The sequence below is a fragment of the Dendrobium catenatum genome, unplaced genomic scaffold (assembly GCF_001605985.2).
Source record: "Dendrobium catenatum unplaced genomic scaffold, ASM160598v2 fragScaff_scaffold_819, whole genome shotgun sequence".
Classification (NCBI taxonomy): domain Eukaryota; kingdom Viridiplantae; phylum Streptophyta; class Magnoliopsida; order Asparagales; family Orchidaceae; genus Dendrobium; species Dendrobium catenatum.
In genome coordinates this window covers 219,325-236,417 of record NW_021319281.1, presented here as the reverse complement: position 1 = coordinate 236,417, position 17,093 = coordinate 219,325, and the positions used below count along the sequence as shown (strand labels likewise).

The following is a 17,093-nucleotide window of genomic DNA, read 5'->3' as shown; positions in this document are numbered from 1 at the left end:
AAAAAAAATACCTAAAATCGTTTGTGGACTTCTCCTACGAGGCGGTCGGACACTTCAACTTCGCCGGAGAGAGGCGGCGCCGGCGGGAGAGGCGGCGGGAAGGATGGCCGACCGTGCGGGACGCCTTTGGTTTCGCGAACAGAGAGCTAGAAGGGAATTTTTCGGAAATGAGGGAGACCGTACGGGATGAAGGGAGGAAGAGGGTTCATTTTAAGTGGGTGGGGCCTATTCTGTGAGGCGTACGCCTCACCCAGAATTGCGCAATTGCGCCTCAGTCCAGGTGAGGCGTACGCCTCAGCCAGGTGAAGAATTGCGTAAGCCTCAAGGCGTTTTTTGGTCAAATTGCGCAAAGGCGCGCCTCTAATTGCGCAATTTTAAACAGAGAATACTTCTATGCGAATATCTGACCAACCATCTGACATTATTGTCACTCCTGTCTCAATCCAAGTATTCTTAACATCATCCACCATTTTTGAAGTTGTCTTAACCTCCTCATTTAGCATCCAAGTCCTCAGCTCATACATGCTTGGAAGTTGTAGTCCTTTTCCATAGCTTCCAACATATCGTAACATATTGATCCATAACGGACTCCTAACAACTTTAAATGGAATTCCATTTTCATAGATGAATCAGTCGATATCCAAATAAACTCTGTTCCTGAGTTCTTTTATAGCTGTAGGAGGCTGAATATCCTGAGTATTTATGTTTTCCTCGTTATCAATATTTAGCATAAATCTATCCATGGGCCCCCAACTATCTCGGTCAGAAGAAACTAGATGGCTTCCAGTACTGGAACCTTCATGTTGTGATCCATAGTAAGAAGAGTTTCCTATCATCTCTTCCATATTTCTTTGTTTGACCTCCTTTGTGGTGGCAAACTTCTTTAAATAATATGTACATTCCTTTTTCACCTCATCAGGTACTTTTGCACATGGTCCCACATTGACATGAGTGCAGTCTAGATGATCATTCAACCTCTTGACGTCACCAGTTATGCGTTTCTCACAAAAATTACATTTCATGTAAACATATCCCTTCTTTGCACCTTCGCCTGACACTTCAACTTGAGTTTCATATTTCCATGAAGGATCTTTCTTCTTGTGCCAATAGTCATGCTAATAATTTATAGAAATATTAAATAATCAACATAAAAAATCAACAATAGGATAACACGAATACAACAATATACTGGTCTGCCTGGGGTCCAAGGGGGCGCTGCCCCCTGGTGGGGTTCGACTTGCCCGGTCAGGTCGCGGGATCAAGGGGCAACGCCCCTGCGAGAGTTTCCGGGGGCAGCGCCCCCGAAACAAAATTTTATTGTAAGAGTAATTTTGAAATTCTGCTTGTTTTTAAAGTTCGTAAATTGTTTGTATGAAAAGATACCGAGCAGTACCGAGCATGCACATAACGGTACTAAGCATGTACCGGTCGGTACCGAGCATATACTACTCGGTACCTAGCATGTGCCTAGTGGTACCGAGTATATACCGCTCTGTACCGAGCATATACTTGCTCGGTACCGACCGGTACTGGCTCGGTACCAAGTATGTACCTAGTGATACCGAGCATGTATCGCTCAGTACCGAGCATATACTTGCTCGGTACCGAGCGGTACCTAGCAATACCTAGCAGTACCGAGCATGTACTGAGCAGACGAATGAAAGAAAGCTGAATTAGGAGTTATTCAAGCTTTCGTTACTGCACGTCAAAGTCAAGGCCCACAACACCGTTCACCTACTCTTCCGACCTAATCGATGCTTGAACATTTCCTGTACTAACAACTTCGACTTCGTTTCCTGCTTTCGAAATCGTTATTGCTTTCGGCTTTGTTTCCTGCGTCGTCTCCTGCACTCACAGCTTCGTCTCTTTTCCTCACGGCTTTGTCTCTTTCCCTCACGGCTTCGCCTCCAGTTTGCCTTTCAACTCACAGGAAGCCCTAATCATATACGCAAACATGAATCGGCTGCATCGTATTTACATATATACTGAAGAAAAAATTTTGAAGCGGTGCCTTGTACTGCCTCAAGGCGTTACGCTCTGATGCGTATGCCTCGTGCGAAAAAATCGTAACCTTCGCTGGATGGTTCGAGGCATAAGCCCCGATATGCATGACTTCCGCCTCGACTTGAGGCGCGACTCAATGCGGACGCCTCGTCCGCTTTTTTAATGGTTGGAAAGGATACTATGAGAGAAGACATGAATGCCCTAAAAAAATTGCATTTAGGATAAGTTGAGCTACCAAAAGAGAAAAAATTGTATGATGCAAATTGATCTTTTTATTAAAATACAAAGCAGTTGATAACCTGAAGCGTTAAAAAAATAAATTTGATATCAAAAGATATACTCAATCCTATAGAATTGACTCTCAAAAAATAGTTGTTGTTGATGCAAAAAAGAATATAATTTTCATTAACTTTTTTCCACTATAATTAGATGGACCATGCAATAGTGTGCATGAAGAATGATAACTTACATGGAGATATTAAAGAAGACATTTATATGAGAACACTCCACTAGGATCCGACAGCACTTTCAAAAAAAAAAAAAAAGATTTGCAAATTAAGAAAGGTACTTTATAATCTCAAACAATGCCCAAGAGCATGATTTAATAAATTTACAAAAGCCATATATAACATGAGGTATAACAAAGTCAAAGAAACCATGCCCTCTTCATAAAATACTTCACTTCAATTCTTACTAAATCTATTGATGATATAATTATTACAGCTAACCATAGTGAAGGAAATGAATCACTCAGGAAGAAACTTTGTGAAGAATTAAAAATTAAGAAACCAGGCAAACTCAAATAATACATCCCAGGTATAAAAGTTGTTCGATCAGACCAAGGAATCTTTATCTTTCAATAAAAATATATTATAAACCTATTAAAGAAAACAAAGATGATTTACTATAAGCCATGTAAAACTCTAAGCAAAGTCAAAAATTAGATACAAATGAAGAAGAAATAACAGTGGACATTAAAGATTAGTTATGAATTAATCTACCTGTAACACACAAGCCTTCACATTGACTTTGCAATAATTCTCATAATTTATGCACAAATCTAAAGAACCTCAACTTCAAGCTGCTTACAGAATCCTCAGGTTCCTTAAAGCAAGTCTATAAAAAATATATATATACAAAAATATGATACACTATAAACTTGAAGGTTATACTAATGATGACTATGTGGAGTCAACAGTAGACACAAGATTCACTTCATGACACTACACACTTTTGGGAGAAAATCTTATGGCAAGTATAATCAAGAAATAATATATCATTTCAAGATCTAATGTTGGATCTGATTCAGAGCAATTGTTTGAGTCATCTCCGAACTCCTATTGATTAATATCATTCTAGAGATTTAAAAATCAAATAGAAAGAGACTATAAAGATAAACTTTGACAATAATTATGCCACTACATTGCTCACAATCCTATACAACATTATTGTACCAAATGAATGGAAGTGGATAGCTATTTCATAAAAAGTAAATTAAACTGCACTCCATGTAGAAGATAGATTGTTGATATATTCACCAAAGAGCTTAGCAACCCCACAAAAAAAAAATTTATAAACAAACTTAGAATGTTAAACCTCTATCATAGAGTTTTGGGAGGAGTATTAATGATGAGGACATCCGACCGTGAAAATTATCATAGGAGGAGTCGAAGATCGATGGCCATGATCGCCCCACTTTATTTTGAATTATTATTTGTATTTTAAATTATTTATGCATTTTTTCCATTTCTACCCGCACTTGAGGGAGTAGTCCTATGTAAGCCCTAAGGGCATATTTATCTTTTTGTTTTCCTTCGTTGTATGGTGTCTATTTAAAGCCTCCTCCTCATCATTTAAGGTAAATGGATGATTACTAAGAAAAAATTTCTGCACTTTGTTCTTAAGACCTATGAGAGTTCTCAGGAGAGTGGAACTCTCTAGGTGAGGACATCGCAACACCCACCAACCGCAAGAAGTGTTCGGGCTCGTGGCTTGAAGTCTCTAGGTGAGGGCAAAGTATTACCCATCAGCCGCAGGAAGCGTCGGGGCTCATGGTTTATATTTGTTACCCTACACTTCGTTTCTCCTTCTCTAATTCTCCTTATTTTTCTTAACTGCCGCCTCCTCCTTCCCCCTCCAAGCCGTCGGTCACCTTGTGTTTAACCCTTAACAGACCCCTCTCCATTTTCAACCCTAGCCGCCACCTCCCCATATCTATTTCTCCTCGTGGCCGAAAACTCCACCCAAACCCTAGGCCAAAAGGCACCCGACCGCCGACCCAAACACCTTCTCAAACTGCCAGCCAACCCACCAAACCCCCCTCCTATAGCCGCCAGCCAACTTCCCGCATTCTTGCCACCGATCAAAACCCCCCATTCCCCTTGGATTCTATTTCCCATGGACCCATTAGTCCTTTCCCTAATTTAATTCAAGATATTTTGGGAAACCCTAAAATTTGAATTTCAAATTTAAAAATTGATTTGAAATTCAAATTATCCCTCATATTTTGAATTAATTAATAAGGCTTTCCCTCCCATGAATTTAATTTGAATTTTAAATTTTGAAAGGACCTTAAATCCTTTCCCAATTTGAGATTCTCATTAAAGAAGGAAATCAATTCACCCAAAATAAACCCCCATCAAGGGGCCGACCCACCTCTCCCTCTTTCCTTTATTTGGAGAAGATTCAAATTCAAATTTCCCTCTCCGTTACCTCCAAAATTCAAATCCTCCATTTAACACTTTTCATTTATAAGAAATCTTAAATTATGAAAGTTTTCAAATTTAAAATTTAATTTGATTTGAATTTGAAATCCATTCCTAAAATAGGATAACTTATATTAAGAAAGTTTTAATTCAGATTTCCAATCAAATAAATCTAAATTTAATAACAGGACTTGATTTAAATTCTCTTTCTTAACTTGGAGGTTCTTAATTACAGATTCCAATCTATTTGGAATCTGAAATTCCTTCTTAAAATAAGATAAGTTTGATAGGAAATACTTGATTTCAAGTATTTTCTAATCACTCTGGCAACAAATCACAAATCCAACCGCTGTCCACAGCAGGGAAAACAGCCCAAATCTGAAGAAAAACAGAGAAAAACTGCAGAAAACGTGGAGAAAATACTTGTATTTTACTAATAGATGCAAGAAAAATAGCAAAGATACAAGGATCCTCTATTCGAGAGGAGGATCGCACTCTCCAAATCTCTAGAATTCAATCTAGAGCCCAAGCACCCAAAGAAGACAAGAAAATTTCACCAAAACATGACATAACCCTAATTCCCCCCTTTACTCCCTACTTAATGCATAAAATTCAAATCTAATACAAAAGGACCTAATTGCCCTTGCTTCTCCTCCTTTTGGCTCCAAAATTCACTTTGAAAATCAAGTGGACCCCATCGGTTCCTTCCACCTATCTTCCGCCGACTTCCTCCGCCTGTATACGCACTGAACCGGCCCAAGGTGCTGGGCCGGCTGGACCGGTCCATGGAGGACCGGTCTAACAAAGTTATTTTAGGAACCCACTAAAATCATGCTCATTTGAATTTTAATTAGGAGTTAATTCAAATATCCTTCCTTAATTAAAATTCCTATGTTGTCAAGTCTTTTAATTCCTCAAATCAATGTCCCCATCTCTAATTTGTCATATCATTCTACATCAGTTTGGTATCAAAGCATAGTTGCGCTTCCGGGATGCGTACTCGACTGAGTCGATCTCTTTTCCACCCCGGGAGAATGATGAGGACATCCGACTGTGAAAGTTTATCATAGGATGAGTCGAACATCGACGGCCATGATCGCCCCACTTTATTTTAAATTATTATTTGTATTTTAAATTATTTATGCATTTTTTTCCGTTTCTACCCTCACTTGATGGAGTAGTCCTATGTAAGTCCTAGGGGCATGTTTGTCTTTTTGTTTTCCATCGTTATATGTTGGCTATTTAAAGCCTACTCATCAATCATCATTTGAGGTTAATGGATGATTACTAAGAAAAAATTCTGCACTTTGTTCTTAAGAGCTATGAGAGTTCTTAGGAGAGTAGAGGTCCCTAAATGAGGGCATCGCAACACCCACCAGCCATAGGAAGTGTCCAGGCTCGTGGTTTGAAATCCCTAGGTGAGGGCAAAGTATTACCCATCAACCGCAGGAAGTGTCAGGGCTCATAGTTTATCTTTCTTTACCTACACTTCCTTTCTCCTTCTCTAATTCCCCTTCTTCTTTCTTCTAATCGCCGCTCTACCTCTCCTTCTCCCTTGACCGCTGGTCAAACCCTCCATAATCGCCGGCCAAGCTTCCCTCTTCCCCTCCTCCACCCATCGACCACTCCAACACCACCTCCTAGACGGCCACCTCCCTTATTCCCTCCACCTAGCCACCGGCCCAAGACCCCACTTCCCCTCCTCCCACCACCACCGGCCCCAATCAATCCCTCTCCATTTGCCTCCAAATTCGAATTACTCTTTAGTGCTTTCCTTATTGTATGCAAATCACAAAAAGGATAGTATTAAAATCTGATTTCTTTTATTTGAAATTTGAAATTTATTTCCTAATCTATCTTGTTTCATTTTAGGAAAGTTATTTAAAGCAAACCTATTTGAATTTCAATTATGATTTGATTTGGGCCCTTTGATCCACCCCCAATCATCTCCATTAATGCAACCCCTTGCATGGTCGGTCCCTTTGCTCCCCTCCATTCATAAATTTCCTAAATTAGATCACTATTGATTTGAAAAGTATTCAGATTTGAATTCAAATCATTTTGAATTTCAAATACTTTCCAAATTAATACAACTATTTTATGAAGCATCCCTAATTGATGCAAATCTGAAATTAATTCAAATTTGAAGTCATCAATCAATAATCTATGCAAAGATCCACAAAGTTCTTTAATTGTTTGCTTACGCAACATTTCTTCATCCTTTGAAATTTGGTGGCAGCACACAAATACTTGACTAAATATTGGGGAGGATTTCCAGTCATTAGGCACATTCCTGGAGCAAAAGCACACGATCCTATAACATCAAACTATTTTAATTCATGATTTTAGCTTTCTACACCTCTTTTTCACAGAAATATAAAATGAGTTGTCCTGTCTATCATCGGAAGAGATGTAAAGTTGTAAACAAGTTCTAAATCGCATACTTAGTCACACCAATATCAAATAGCAAACAGAATGTGTAACTGATATATACGACAAAATAAGGTAGCAGAAAAAAGAAGAGGCTAAACCACAATCTTAAGATATGAACAGGTCCAAAAAGAAAGAAAATGCTAAAGAAGAAAGAAGGGAAACACCAACAAAAGAAACAAAAAGAAGCAGTTTTTGAAAGCAAATATAGAGATGAAAAGAAAATTCATTTCAAATTTAGGGGTTGTTTGGTTGCCTACAAAGAGAGTGCAAAATATTCCAAATGCATGGGTTTTAAGAGTAAAGGCATTTGGTTTGATGTAAAAAAAAAAGCAATATAAAATTTTGGTGCATTTGGAATTCACCATCTAGTTCATTTTTGGTTTATTTGAGATTATTCTGATTTGAGCAAGCTCCAAATACACCGGAAATTCATTTCAATTGTCGCCGCCCGTCGCCTCCATGCACCAATAGCCGACCACCGTTGCCCGCCCGCCGCCAATCGCCGCAGTCGCCGCTGGCAACCACCAGCCATCGCCTCTTGTGTCGCTGGCCACCACTACCAATTGCCCATAGCTGGCCACACTGCCGCCAATGCCGGCCACCGACCGCTACATTTTTGCACATTACATTGCATTCATTTTACTTAAACAACAACAATAAGCCTTTATCCCACTATGTGGGGTCAGCTACATGAATCCTTTTTCGCCATTGTGTCATGTGAATAGTCAAATTATCATTTAAATCTAATAAAGAAAGGTCATTTATAATATTTTCTAACCACGTCTTTTTAGGTCTACATCTACCTTTCTTAACATAAGTCAAATCTAATACATCTACTTTCTTAATAGGTTATTAGAAGGTCGTCGTTTTATGTGACCAAACCATCTAAGATGACTCGCTATAATATTATCTTCCACCAGAGCTACTCTAACCTTTTCACATATATGCTCATTTTATATCCTGTCTCTAAGAGTAAAGTCACTCATCCACCTGAGCATCCTCATCTCTGCAACACTTAATTTTATTCTTCTCTTTTAATGGCCAACATTATGCATCATAAAGCATTGCAAGTCTCACCACCATCTTATAGAATTTTCCCTTAAGTTTGAGGGGGACTTTTCTATCACACACCAAGCACGATGCATTCCTCCACTTCAACCATCCAACTTGAATTCTACTAATAATATCTCCATCTATTTCACTATCACACTGAACAATAGACCCAAAATATCTAAAACGTGTACTCCTATTAATGACTTGATCGCCCAAAGTCTCAATCCCCCCACTAGATCTAACTAAAATTACACTCCATATATTCATTGTTAAATCTACTCAAACGAAAGCCTTTAGACTCCAAAGTTGACCTCCATAATTCAAGTTTACATTCAACTCCCTCTCTAGTCTTATCAATAAGAAGAATATCATTAGCAAAAAGCATACACTAGGGTACAACCTCTTGCAAATGTCTAGTAAGAATATCCATGACTACAGCAAAAAGATATGGGCTTAAAGTTGATCCTTGATGTAATCTAACTGAAATAGGAAAATACTTGGTCAAACCACCTTGTGTTTGTGCACAAGTATATCTCTTGCATACATATCCTTAATGACTTGAATATAAGCATCATTAACCCCTTTCTTTTCTAGAACTCTCCATGGCACTTCTCTAGGAACTTTATCATATGCTTTCTCTAAATCAATAAATATCATATGTAAATCCTCGTTGTTCTCTCTATAATTCTCCATCAAACTTCTCAATAAATGTATAGCTTCCATAATAGACCTACCCTGCAAGAATCCAAATTGATTTTGAGAAATATTAGTATCACGCCCTAATCTATGCTCCATAACTCTCTACCATAGTTTTAAAATACGATGCATTAATTTAATTCCTCTATAATTCGTACAATCTTGTGCATCACCTTTATTCATAAAAATAGGAATCAACAGACTCATTCTCCACTCATCTAGCATCTTTTTAATCTTCAAAATAATATTAAAAAGTTATAGGTTTAAATCTATGAAAATTTCAAATAGCTGTGTGCCCACAAACTTATCAATGGATAAATTGTATACAAACACGGCTATAGTAATTATTATATAGTAATTATTAAATCCTAACCATAAGCGTTATCTTTTGCATATGTTTTCAGGTTTAAAACCAAATAAAGTAAATTTTTGTGTGCTTAATAGTCTTTGATCTGTGAATTCTTATTGCTTTTGAGTGATTCACATCCACTACATCATTCTAGTTATATTAGGAACCTTAGACCCTTGAGTGTTCTACATCACTATAGACTATGAAATTCTACAAGTGATGATGAATGGTTACATCAACAAGAAATTCAATAATTATGCCCAATTTTGTTAGACGAATGTCAACTAAATTCATCATAACTGAATTTTTTAAAGTCAAACAAATTTGATGTGGATCTTAATGTTTACAACCATAGTAAAAATTATATATTTGCACTATGAGTTTATAACAATCATGTTGAAATTTAAATTTGAATTTCTAATATAACTTTTGATTGTAATAAGTTAATTGTGTCAAATTATATTTACATGTTGATGATGTTATCTTATTGCTAAGGCTATTGTTGTCCAATTAATAAGTCGAGCAAAATCAATAAAAATTATAATTCCTTGGTTGAGTGAAGTTCGTTTCAAATTTATGTTTCTATTTAAGCATTATATTTTTTGTTGCCCTAGTTCCTCGACTATGTTGAGTTCATTATTTCATTTCCATTTTTATGATTCATTTCTCGTGATTGTTATGATAAAAACCATTTGAAACTTTAACTAACTATATTTTGCTTGACTTGTGAGGTCATTTGAGGAACTCTATCATTTGAGACTACTTAAGACTGAGTGGTCTCTTTTGGTGATTTCCTTAATCAATTTTCTTCGACTCTAATTGGGATTTATAAAATACATATGTAAGGCATCTATATAAGATACTTATGTTAATAAAAATTTGCATTTGGATGATCAAATCCTTATACTTTCGAGATTTAATTTATTGCAGAATGGTGAAGCTTTCTTTTAAGTGGCATCTTCTCCGTTTCTTTTTCATTCTCTTCTTCTAACAATTTTTAATTATTAGTTGAAAGTATGACTAAATTTTTTAAGATTTGTATAATCTAAATTTCTTTCTTTTGCATGAAATTTCAATCATCTGTGTTGCTACATTAATTGCTAGCAGTAGGCCAAAACTCTTTTAAGCCTGATGTCAAATTTTACCATTTACTTTTGTTTTCATCGAAAATAACAAATGTTTTGTTAAAGAAAACTAGAGTAACATTGAATATTAGATCCAAATTAGAAACCCTAGACCCCTCAAGTGGAAATTTGATGAGAAGATAGAGGAAAAAGCAAGAAGGAAGGGTTGTGCCAATTGAAATAATATTGCTAATCAAGCCCAAAGAAACATAGCATGTTTTAAAGCACTGGCTTCATGAACACAATCACTATTGCAACAAATGAACATATAGGCTAGCAAATGTTCATATACATTACAAATTATTCAGGTATTGTGGCATGATGGCGTCCCATATAAGCCCAAAGAAGATGACTGAAATGTCAAATTAATAGACTACTCACCGATGAAATAATACTCCACTGCTAATAATGCTACAAAAAAAATCATTTCATGCATTGTATGTCTTAATAACACAAGCAAATTCCTTTAGAAACAAGAAAATCATACCAGTTGTTTACAGGTCAAAAGCATCCCTCAAACTGTACTCAGAAACTTGAAGCATTGTTAACAAGGTGTACTACTGCCTTCTTTGTCTCTTTATTCTCTCAAGGGCACCTAAAGGAGCATTCACCCCACTTTCCTCAGAACCAGCAACTTCCTTCTGATCTACAGTGACTTTGTGTGCCAATTCTCCAAAGATAGTAGCAGGGACATCCTTTTGAGCTATTTCAATTTTTTCATCATCTGAATCACTTTCTTCTGGCAACTCTATATCCTCATTGTTAGCGTTTACCTTCTCATTGTTAGGCTGTGACTCAACTCCAGCGCTTATGAAGTTCATCATTCTGCTTCCATCTTTAGCAGACAAGTTAGCAGAGGAGGGAGCCAATTGTCTTTCTAAAGAAGCCATTTCATCTTCAGGAACTCCGGCCCTCTTAAGAGTGTCCACTGCTTCCTCTAGGTTCAATTTCTGATCTTTTTGCATTAAATATTCAGGAAGGATCAAATGAGTCTGCAAAAGGTGGATGAAAAAATAAAAATAAATATGAGTTTCATGAACATCATCAAATCTCGGGAAAGATGAATCTTCAATAGGCAAGTAATAGAAAGTAAAATAAAATGATTAATATTATTAACATTACAATGTCAACGGTTTCATGCAATGATGGCAACTTACCTGGCTAAAGCTAGCTAAGACACTGCGTTTGACACGAAGCATCTCCCTGAATGTATCCTCATTACCATGTTGGACTTCAAAATCATTCCACTTCTTCCAAAAATCAGAATCAGAACGTGGATCAGCAAATTGTGATGCAAACACAAAAACTGCACGAGCCCGATCAATCTCTCCCAGATTCCTCTCAAGTTCAGCGTACTTCATGCACATCGTTTTAACAGCATTATCTGGAAGGCCAGACTCAATGGCTTGCTGCAAAAAACACAAAAAAAAAATGGAAGTTAGAACATTTAAGAAACAAGTCTATCGCAAGATACTAATATAATAAAGTATATTCCAAAAAAAGAACTAATTACAAGGCTAAAGGATAAGATATCATGAAATTTGCAGTTATTTTATCAGACTAAAGATGGGAACATAAAACGTTAATCTTCCTTTAATTTAATTGGGTTATGTTTTTCTGTTAAACCTAGACAAATTTTAAGACATCTCTCAAATGGAAACGTCATATGCATTCAATGTGTTTACCTAAATTCCTTACAATGAGAGACTGCTGTAACATGAAACTGCTGAATATGAAGGCAAGAAGCTTACCTCATAAATTTCCCTTGTTTTTGGAATGCCAAAAATTTCAGCAGCACGAGCGATGTAGATCTCATACATACTCAGCTTTTCACCATCAGAGACAGCTTTTACAGCTTGGTCATAGACTTTCATTGCCCGTTTCGCTAGTCCATAGTCTTCCTCCAGTTTAGCATATTGCAGATATAATGGCTTCACATCTTGTGCAGGTGCCTAATGGAAACAAAGAATGTATCATGGAACTTTTGTGTGAAAAAGTTTGACTCAACAATCATGAATTATGTTTAACTGAAAACTTCTAGCTTACCGTAACAAAGAAGTAGAGTCACATAACTCCGACATGATTAAAATTTCAGAGGAAAGAAAAGTTGGAAAACACCTCAGAGGAATAGAACAAACAGGGGTGTAAACACATAAGGCTTCATGGTAAATTAGGTGCAAATATTAATAGTCGTTAATGAACATTAAAAGCATGGACAATAAGGAAAAAAATAAAAATGACAAATTATTTCTTCCTAAAGAAAAAAAAGTAACTACTAATGCCATTTTGGAACACAAGACGTGAGGAAGACCAAAAGTTAGATGACTACAGCTTGACCAACAATTTCAAACTAAAAGAACTGGACTTAGTCCATCAGAAAAACAAACAATCATTACAAAGAACCATCGAAAATTAAAGTAGCTGTGCGTGAATGCTATTTCACGTAAAGTTTTACAGTAAAATAAAAAAAGCTCATATGATGGAACAAATCTAGGTTAATGCAATTAAAAAGGGAATTAAGGCAAAAATATACACACATGATATAAAGCATAGTCCAAATAAAATACAGCACCAGCACAAGAACTAAATATTTAATTAGCAGCCGGTGATGAACAATCGAAGCTTGATGCTTTTACTTGCAAATTAATAAAAGACACTGCTTTTTAATGCTAATGCATAATGAATTGTTCGTGCTGTAACATGAGAAAAACTGAAATTATTGCACACCTTTTCAATTGCATGCTCAAAAAGCTCTCTTGCCCGCTCTAGCTTGGTCTTTCCATATCTCTTAACAAACTTAGAGAGGTATGTGACCCATATATCTTTCACATGAGGGTACTTAAAGATCTTGACGCCTCTTTCATACACCTTAAATGCATCTTCAAAGTACTTGTGCTCCTAGTAGCATGAAAATAAAAATTAGTAACTTCAATGGCAGCAATGTTAATTTTAAAGCAAAAAAATATGATACCTCAAGAAGAAAGGCATAATTCAGTATGATTTGCGGTGTAGCAATCCTCAGATCAAGTATTCTCTCATACACAGTACGTGTACTTTCCAGCGTTCCTAAACTCTCTTCCAGATCCACGTAAAAGCTCCAGAGTCTCAAAGACTTGTGCAACCTCATCTGTGCAGGCTCGTTACCATCCGCAGCAACTGCATTGAGGCAACATTATAATCAGGAAAGCAAATAATATTTTTGATTTCTCCATAAACTAAACCATGGTACCATCCGAGAACATTGCACATCCAGTAAGAAAAAGTGAGAATTAGAAACAAAATGATGCCAGCAGTCAGTAGGTTACCTCTTCTTTTGACCTCAACGGAGGGTTCTGCAGTAGATCTTCTCATCAGCTCAAGTGCTGCCTGGAAATTCTTGTGCCTCAGCTCCATCTCAGCCCACTCACACCAAACACTTGCCAGATTGTCAACTGTCTTGTAGTTGACCTGCACAGCCTTGTCAAATATAACTCTAGCATTCACCAGATCATTATGGTTCTCATACAACCGTGCAAATGAAACCCACAATGTGTGAGGCTTCCCCACTGCCTTCATTGGGTCCACTGTCCTAACTGCTTCAGTGAAAGTTAATATCTGCTTAGTGGGATTTCCCTCAAAAAGCTTCACCCGCCTGCATAGTAAATGAATGATAATCAAATAACTACCAAACAAATTAATATTCAGAATTCAGACAAGTCTGCGCTTAACTGAAGGAAAATGAAGCTTAGAGAAAGATGGCTTATCACCTGTGCCACTGCTCTACATTATGTGGGTTCTGCCTTAATAACACACTGTTCAGCAGCTCTGGCCGACGATCAAAGAGACTCTCAAGCCTCGCCAGCCTAAGATCAGCATCGTCATCATCATTTAACCAGAAATCTTCAAGAAACTTCTTTGAAAGCTTGTCGATTCCATTATTATCACCGCCTTCATCGCCATCACTGCCATCTGAGCCGTTTTCAGTTGTCTCAATCTTAGCAGCGAGGGCGCTCTGCTCAAACTGGGCATAAGAGTCGAAGATGACGGAGAAATCTCTGACAGTGACAACACTTGCGAGGCCCTCCTCGAAGACATCGCGTGCCTTCTCATAAAGGCTGCGGCGGACGTAATAATCAGCAAGAGAGGTCCATAGGCGACCGATCTCATCGGTGTACTTTCGGATCCCCCCGCGGATGATGGCGTCAACCTTGAGACCGGATACCTCCGTAGCGTGGCATGTGAGGAGGTCACAGAGCTCAAGCCAGAGCTGGTGGCGGTTCTTGCCCTTAATGGAATGGAAGGAATCGTCGTTGAGGACGGATGCTAGGCGCTCGGAAGCCTCCTGCCAAAGCTGGGAGCGGAGTAGGAAGTCGATGAAGTCCTCAATGTGGGAAGGGTCGAAAAGGAGATAACGACGGTAGACGCGGAGGGAGGTCTCCACGGGGACGCCGGGGAGCGAGACAAGAGTAAGATACGGTGACCATATGCGGTCGTGCTGGGTGACTGGCAGGGCGCACAGGGCACGGTCGAAGGTGCGGCGCGCACGAGTGATGAGGCGCTGCTCGGTAAGGGAAGTGAGGTACATGATCCAGATGCGGGGCATCTTGTGCATGGTAATCAGGGCACGTTCGAAGGTGTTGTTGAGATGGCCGTAGAGGTCGTGGGAGATTGGAAAAGAGCGAACGCGGTCAAGCCGCTCCCGGAGATAGGCTTGCCACAGCTTGTAGCTCCCCGGTAAGGCCTTTAGGGCGCGTTCGTATATGACGCGGCGCTTATCGAACGGCGCATCGGCGCGGGCTACAAGGTAGCGCCACCACAGCATTAGGTTGAAAGGGTTGCGGAGGATTTCTTCTTCGTAGGGGAGGTCATCCTCGGATGGATAGAGTTCCGCAGATATGGGCACAGCTTCCTTCGACGTCGAAGGCGATGGTTCCGCCATTGTTGAGGAAGAAACTGGAAGAGGATGAACGAAAGACTGAAGAGTTTAAACCCTAGGGGGGGCTGTTTGGTATGCGGATTTAGGCCGGATTTGGGCGAAATCCAGCCAAACGGCCTAAAATGCAAAATCAAATCTCACGGTAAATCAAAGCCGCGGTTGACGGAAAATTCCCTCTTTTCGTGGTAAATCCCGGATTTACGAAATGCTTTGGTTCGGCGAATTTACGGGATTTGGTCGAAGAAGCGCGCGAAAGGGAGAAAGTTACCTTCACGGCAAGCGAGCTCCCGTTGTTGCTTCAGATCAAAAAACAATGTCGTAACTTCCGATCCAACAGAACAGGAAGGTAATATCGTCGAAGGAGCAAAGTCGAACGGCGAGGAAGAACTCGTGAAAAATTCTACACTCGTGCGAACGAACAAAGCCGAACGAACGAAATAGTGGAAGGTAAAGTAAAACCTACTTCTAATTGCTGAATATTTTAATTAATATAATTTAAAATAGGAATTTTTACATACATAACACTTAAAACTATTGAAAATACATATCTAACATCTAAACATTAGTATTTACTTATCTACCACCTAAATTCTCCCTCTCCTTCAATTCTACCACTCCGTTTATTAGCACCCGCACGTCGTCATCTATTCGTTTGCGCGAACGAACAGAACGGATGTATGATGGCCGGTCAAGCAATCCGAGCAGAACAACATTTTAGAAAAATGGAGATCGCCGGCACAACCGGCATCAGCAGCAGACCCCAAAGCTCCGGCTCCCTTGCCTGCAGGACACACAACCTGAAGGCGCAGAGCGACGTCACTGCCGCGACGGCGCTGCCGGAGAGAATAAGTGTCTTGAAGGCGCCGCCACGACCGGGATCTTCGCTCCGGCGAAAGTGTCGCTATCAAAGTCATCAGCAAGGATCACATCCGGCGAGAATCTTGCTTGTCCGCACCTAAACCTCTCCGCATTCTCAATCAAATACGGCGGCAGATTGATCACGGACTTCGAAAGAGTGCAAGTAATGAAGCCTTCTCCCTCCTAGCCTGCATCTCCAAGGCCTGCTCCATTCCTCTTGTTCTAATTCCCCACATAGCCTTCTCCCTCCTAGCTATGAAGCAGACTAACATGGCAACAAAAGCAGAGCAGAGGAATCATAATAAAGGCATATTTCGACTGGGTCCATAGATGCTTTTCTGTTTTGTAATTTTGTAGCTTATTCTACAGAAACTATTTTGTCGCTAATTCAAGGGGAGAAGACGCCAACTGTGGGATGGAGAAGGGGAAAAAAAAAACAGAACCAAACTATAGGAGCTGAACCAAACGCGAACTTCTTCATGCCTGTATCAGATGCCGAAGCTGAATAAGACGAGAAGGTTGGATTTGCTAACAGTGTGATTCAGGGAGAAGTTCGCCAAGCAGATTGATTCACAAAACAAAAGCCTGTGTCGCATTAGATTCGTGAACTGTGCGATTCACGTCAAGAGAAGAACCTGCTCTAGGTTCCCGCCCTTTTTCGGGATTTGGTGTTGACGGGAGGCGTGGGGAGTTGACGGAATGTTATTTTTGATGAGAATAAGGGTTTGAAGGTGGTATATAAGTAAATATGAAAGTTTAGGTGTTAAATAGGTAAATAGGCTTGTTTTAAGTGTTAGGTATGTAAAAATCCCTTTAAAATATTAATAATTAAGTGAAATTAATTAAATAATATTTAAATAATGATAAAATTATTAACATCTCCCAAGCTAGCACCAGAAGTTTCAGCGAAGATATTCAAAGCAAAGATTAATCTACGAACATGATGAACTTCTAAT

The 17,093-nt window shown here is 38.8% G+C and overlaps 1 protein-coding gene across 2 annotated transcripts in view; it reads right to left on the bottom strand.

Annotated features, from left to right (window-relative positions):
- LOC110113825 (pre-mRNA-splicing factor SYF1) overlaps positions 1-15,698 on the bottom strand; it is a 29,329-nt gene extending 13,631 nt beyond the window's left edge. The window contains exons 1-7 of one of the 2 annotated variants that reach the window (XR_003701429.1): positions 14,111-15,698; positions 13,670-13,995; positions 13,336-13,520; positions 13,092-13,262; positions 12,116-12,316; positions 11,522-11,773; positions 10,852-11,356 (exon numbers count right to left, since the gene is read on the bottom strand). Coding sequence is in view for 1 of the 2 variants with exons in the window: in XM_028696698.1 (XP_028552531.1) it covers positions 10,922-11,356; positions 11,522-11,773; positions 12,116-12,316; positions 13,092-13,262; positions 13,336-13,520; positions 13,670-13,995; positions 14,111-15,282 (2,742 nt within the window). In the remaining variant the exon portion in view is untranslated. Of the gene's footprint in view, positions 1-10,748; positions 11,357-11,521; positions 11,774-12,115; positions 12,317-13,091; positions 13,263-13,335; positions 13,521-13,669; positions 13,996-14,110 lie in introns of those variants that run through there. The other variant, XM_028696698.1, reaches the window with a different exon arrangement.
- Positions 15,699-17,093: the final 1,395 nt, after the last annotated feature.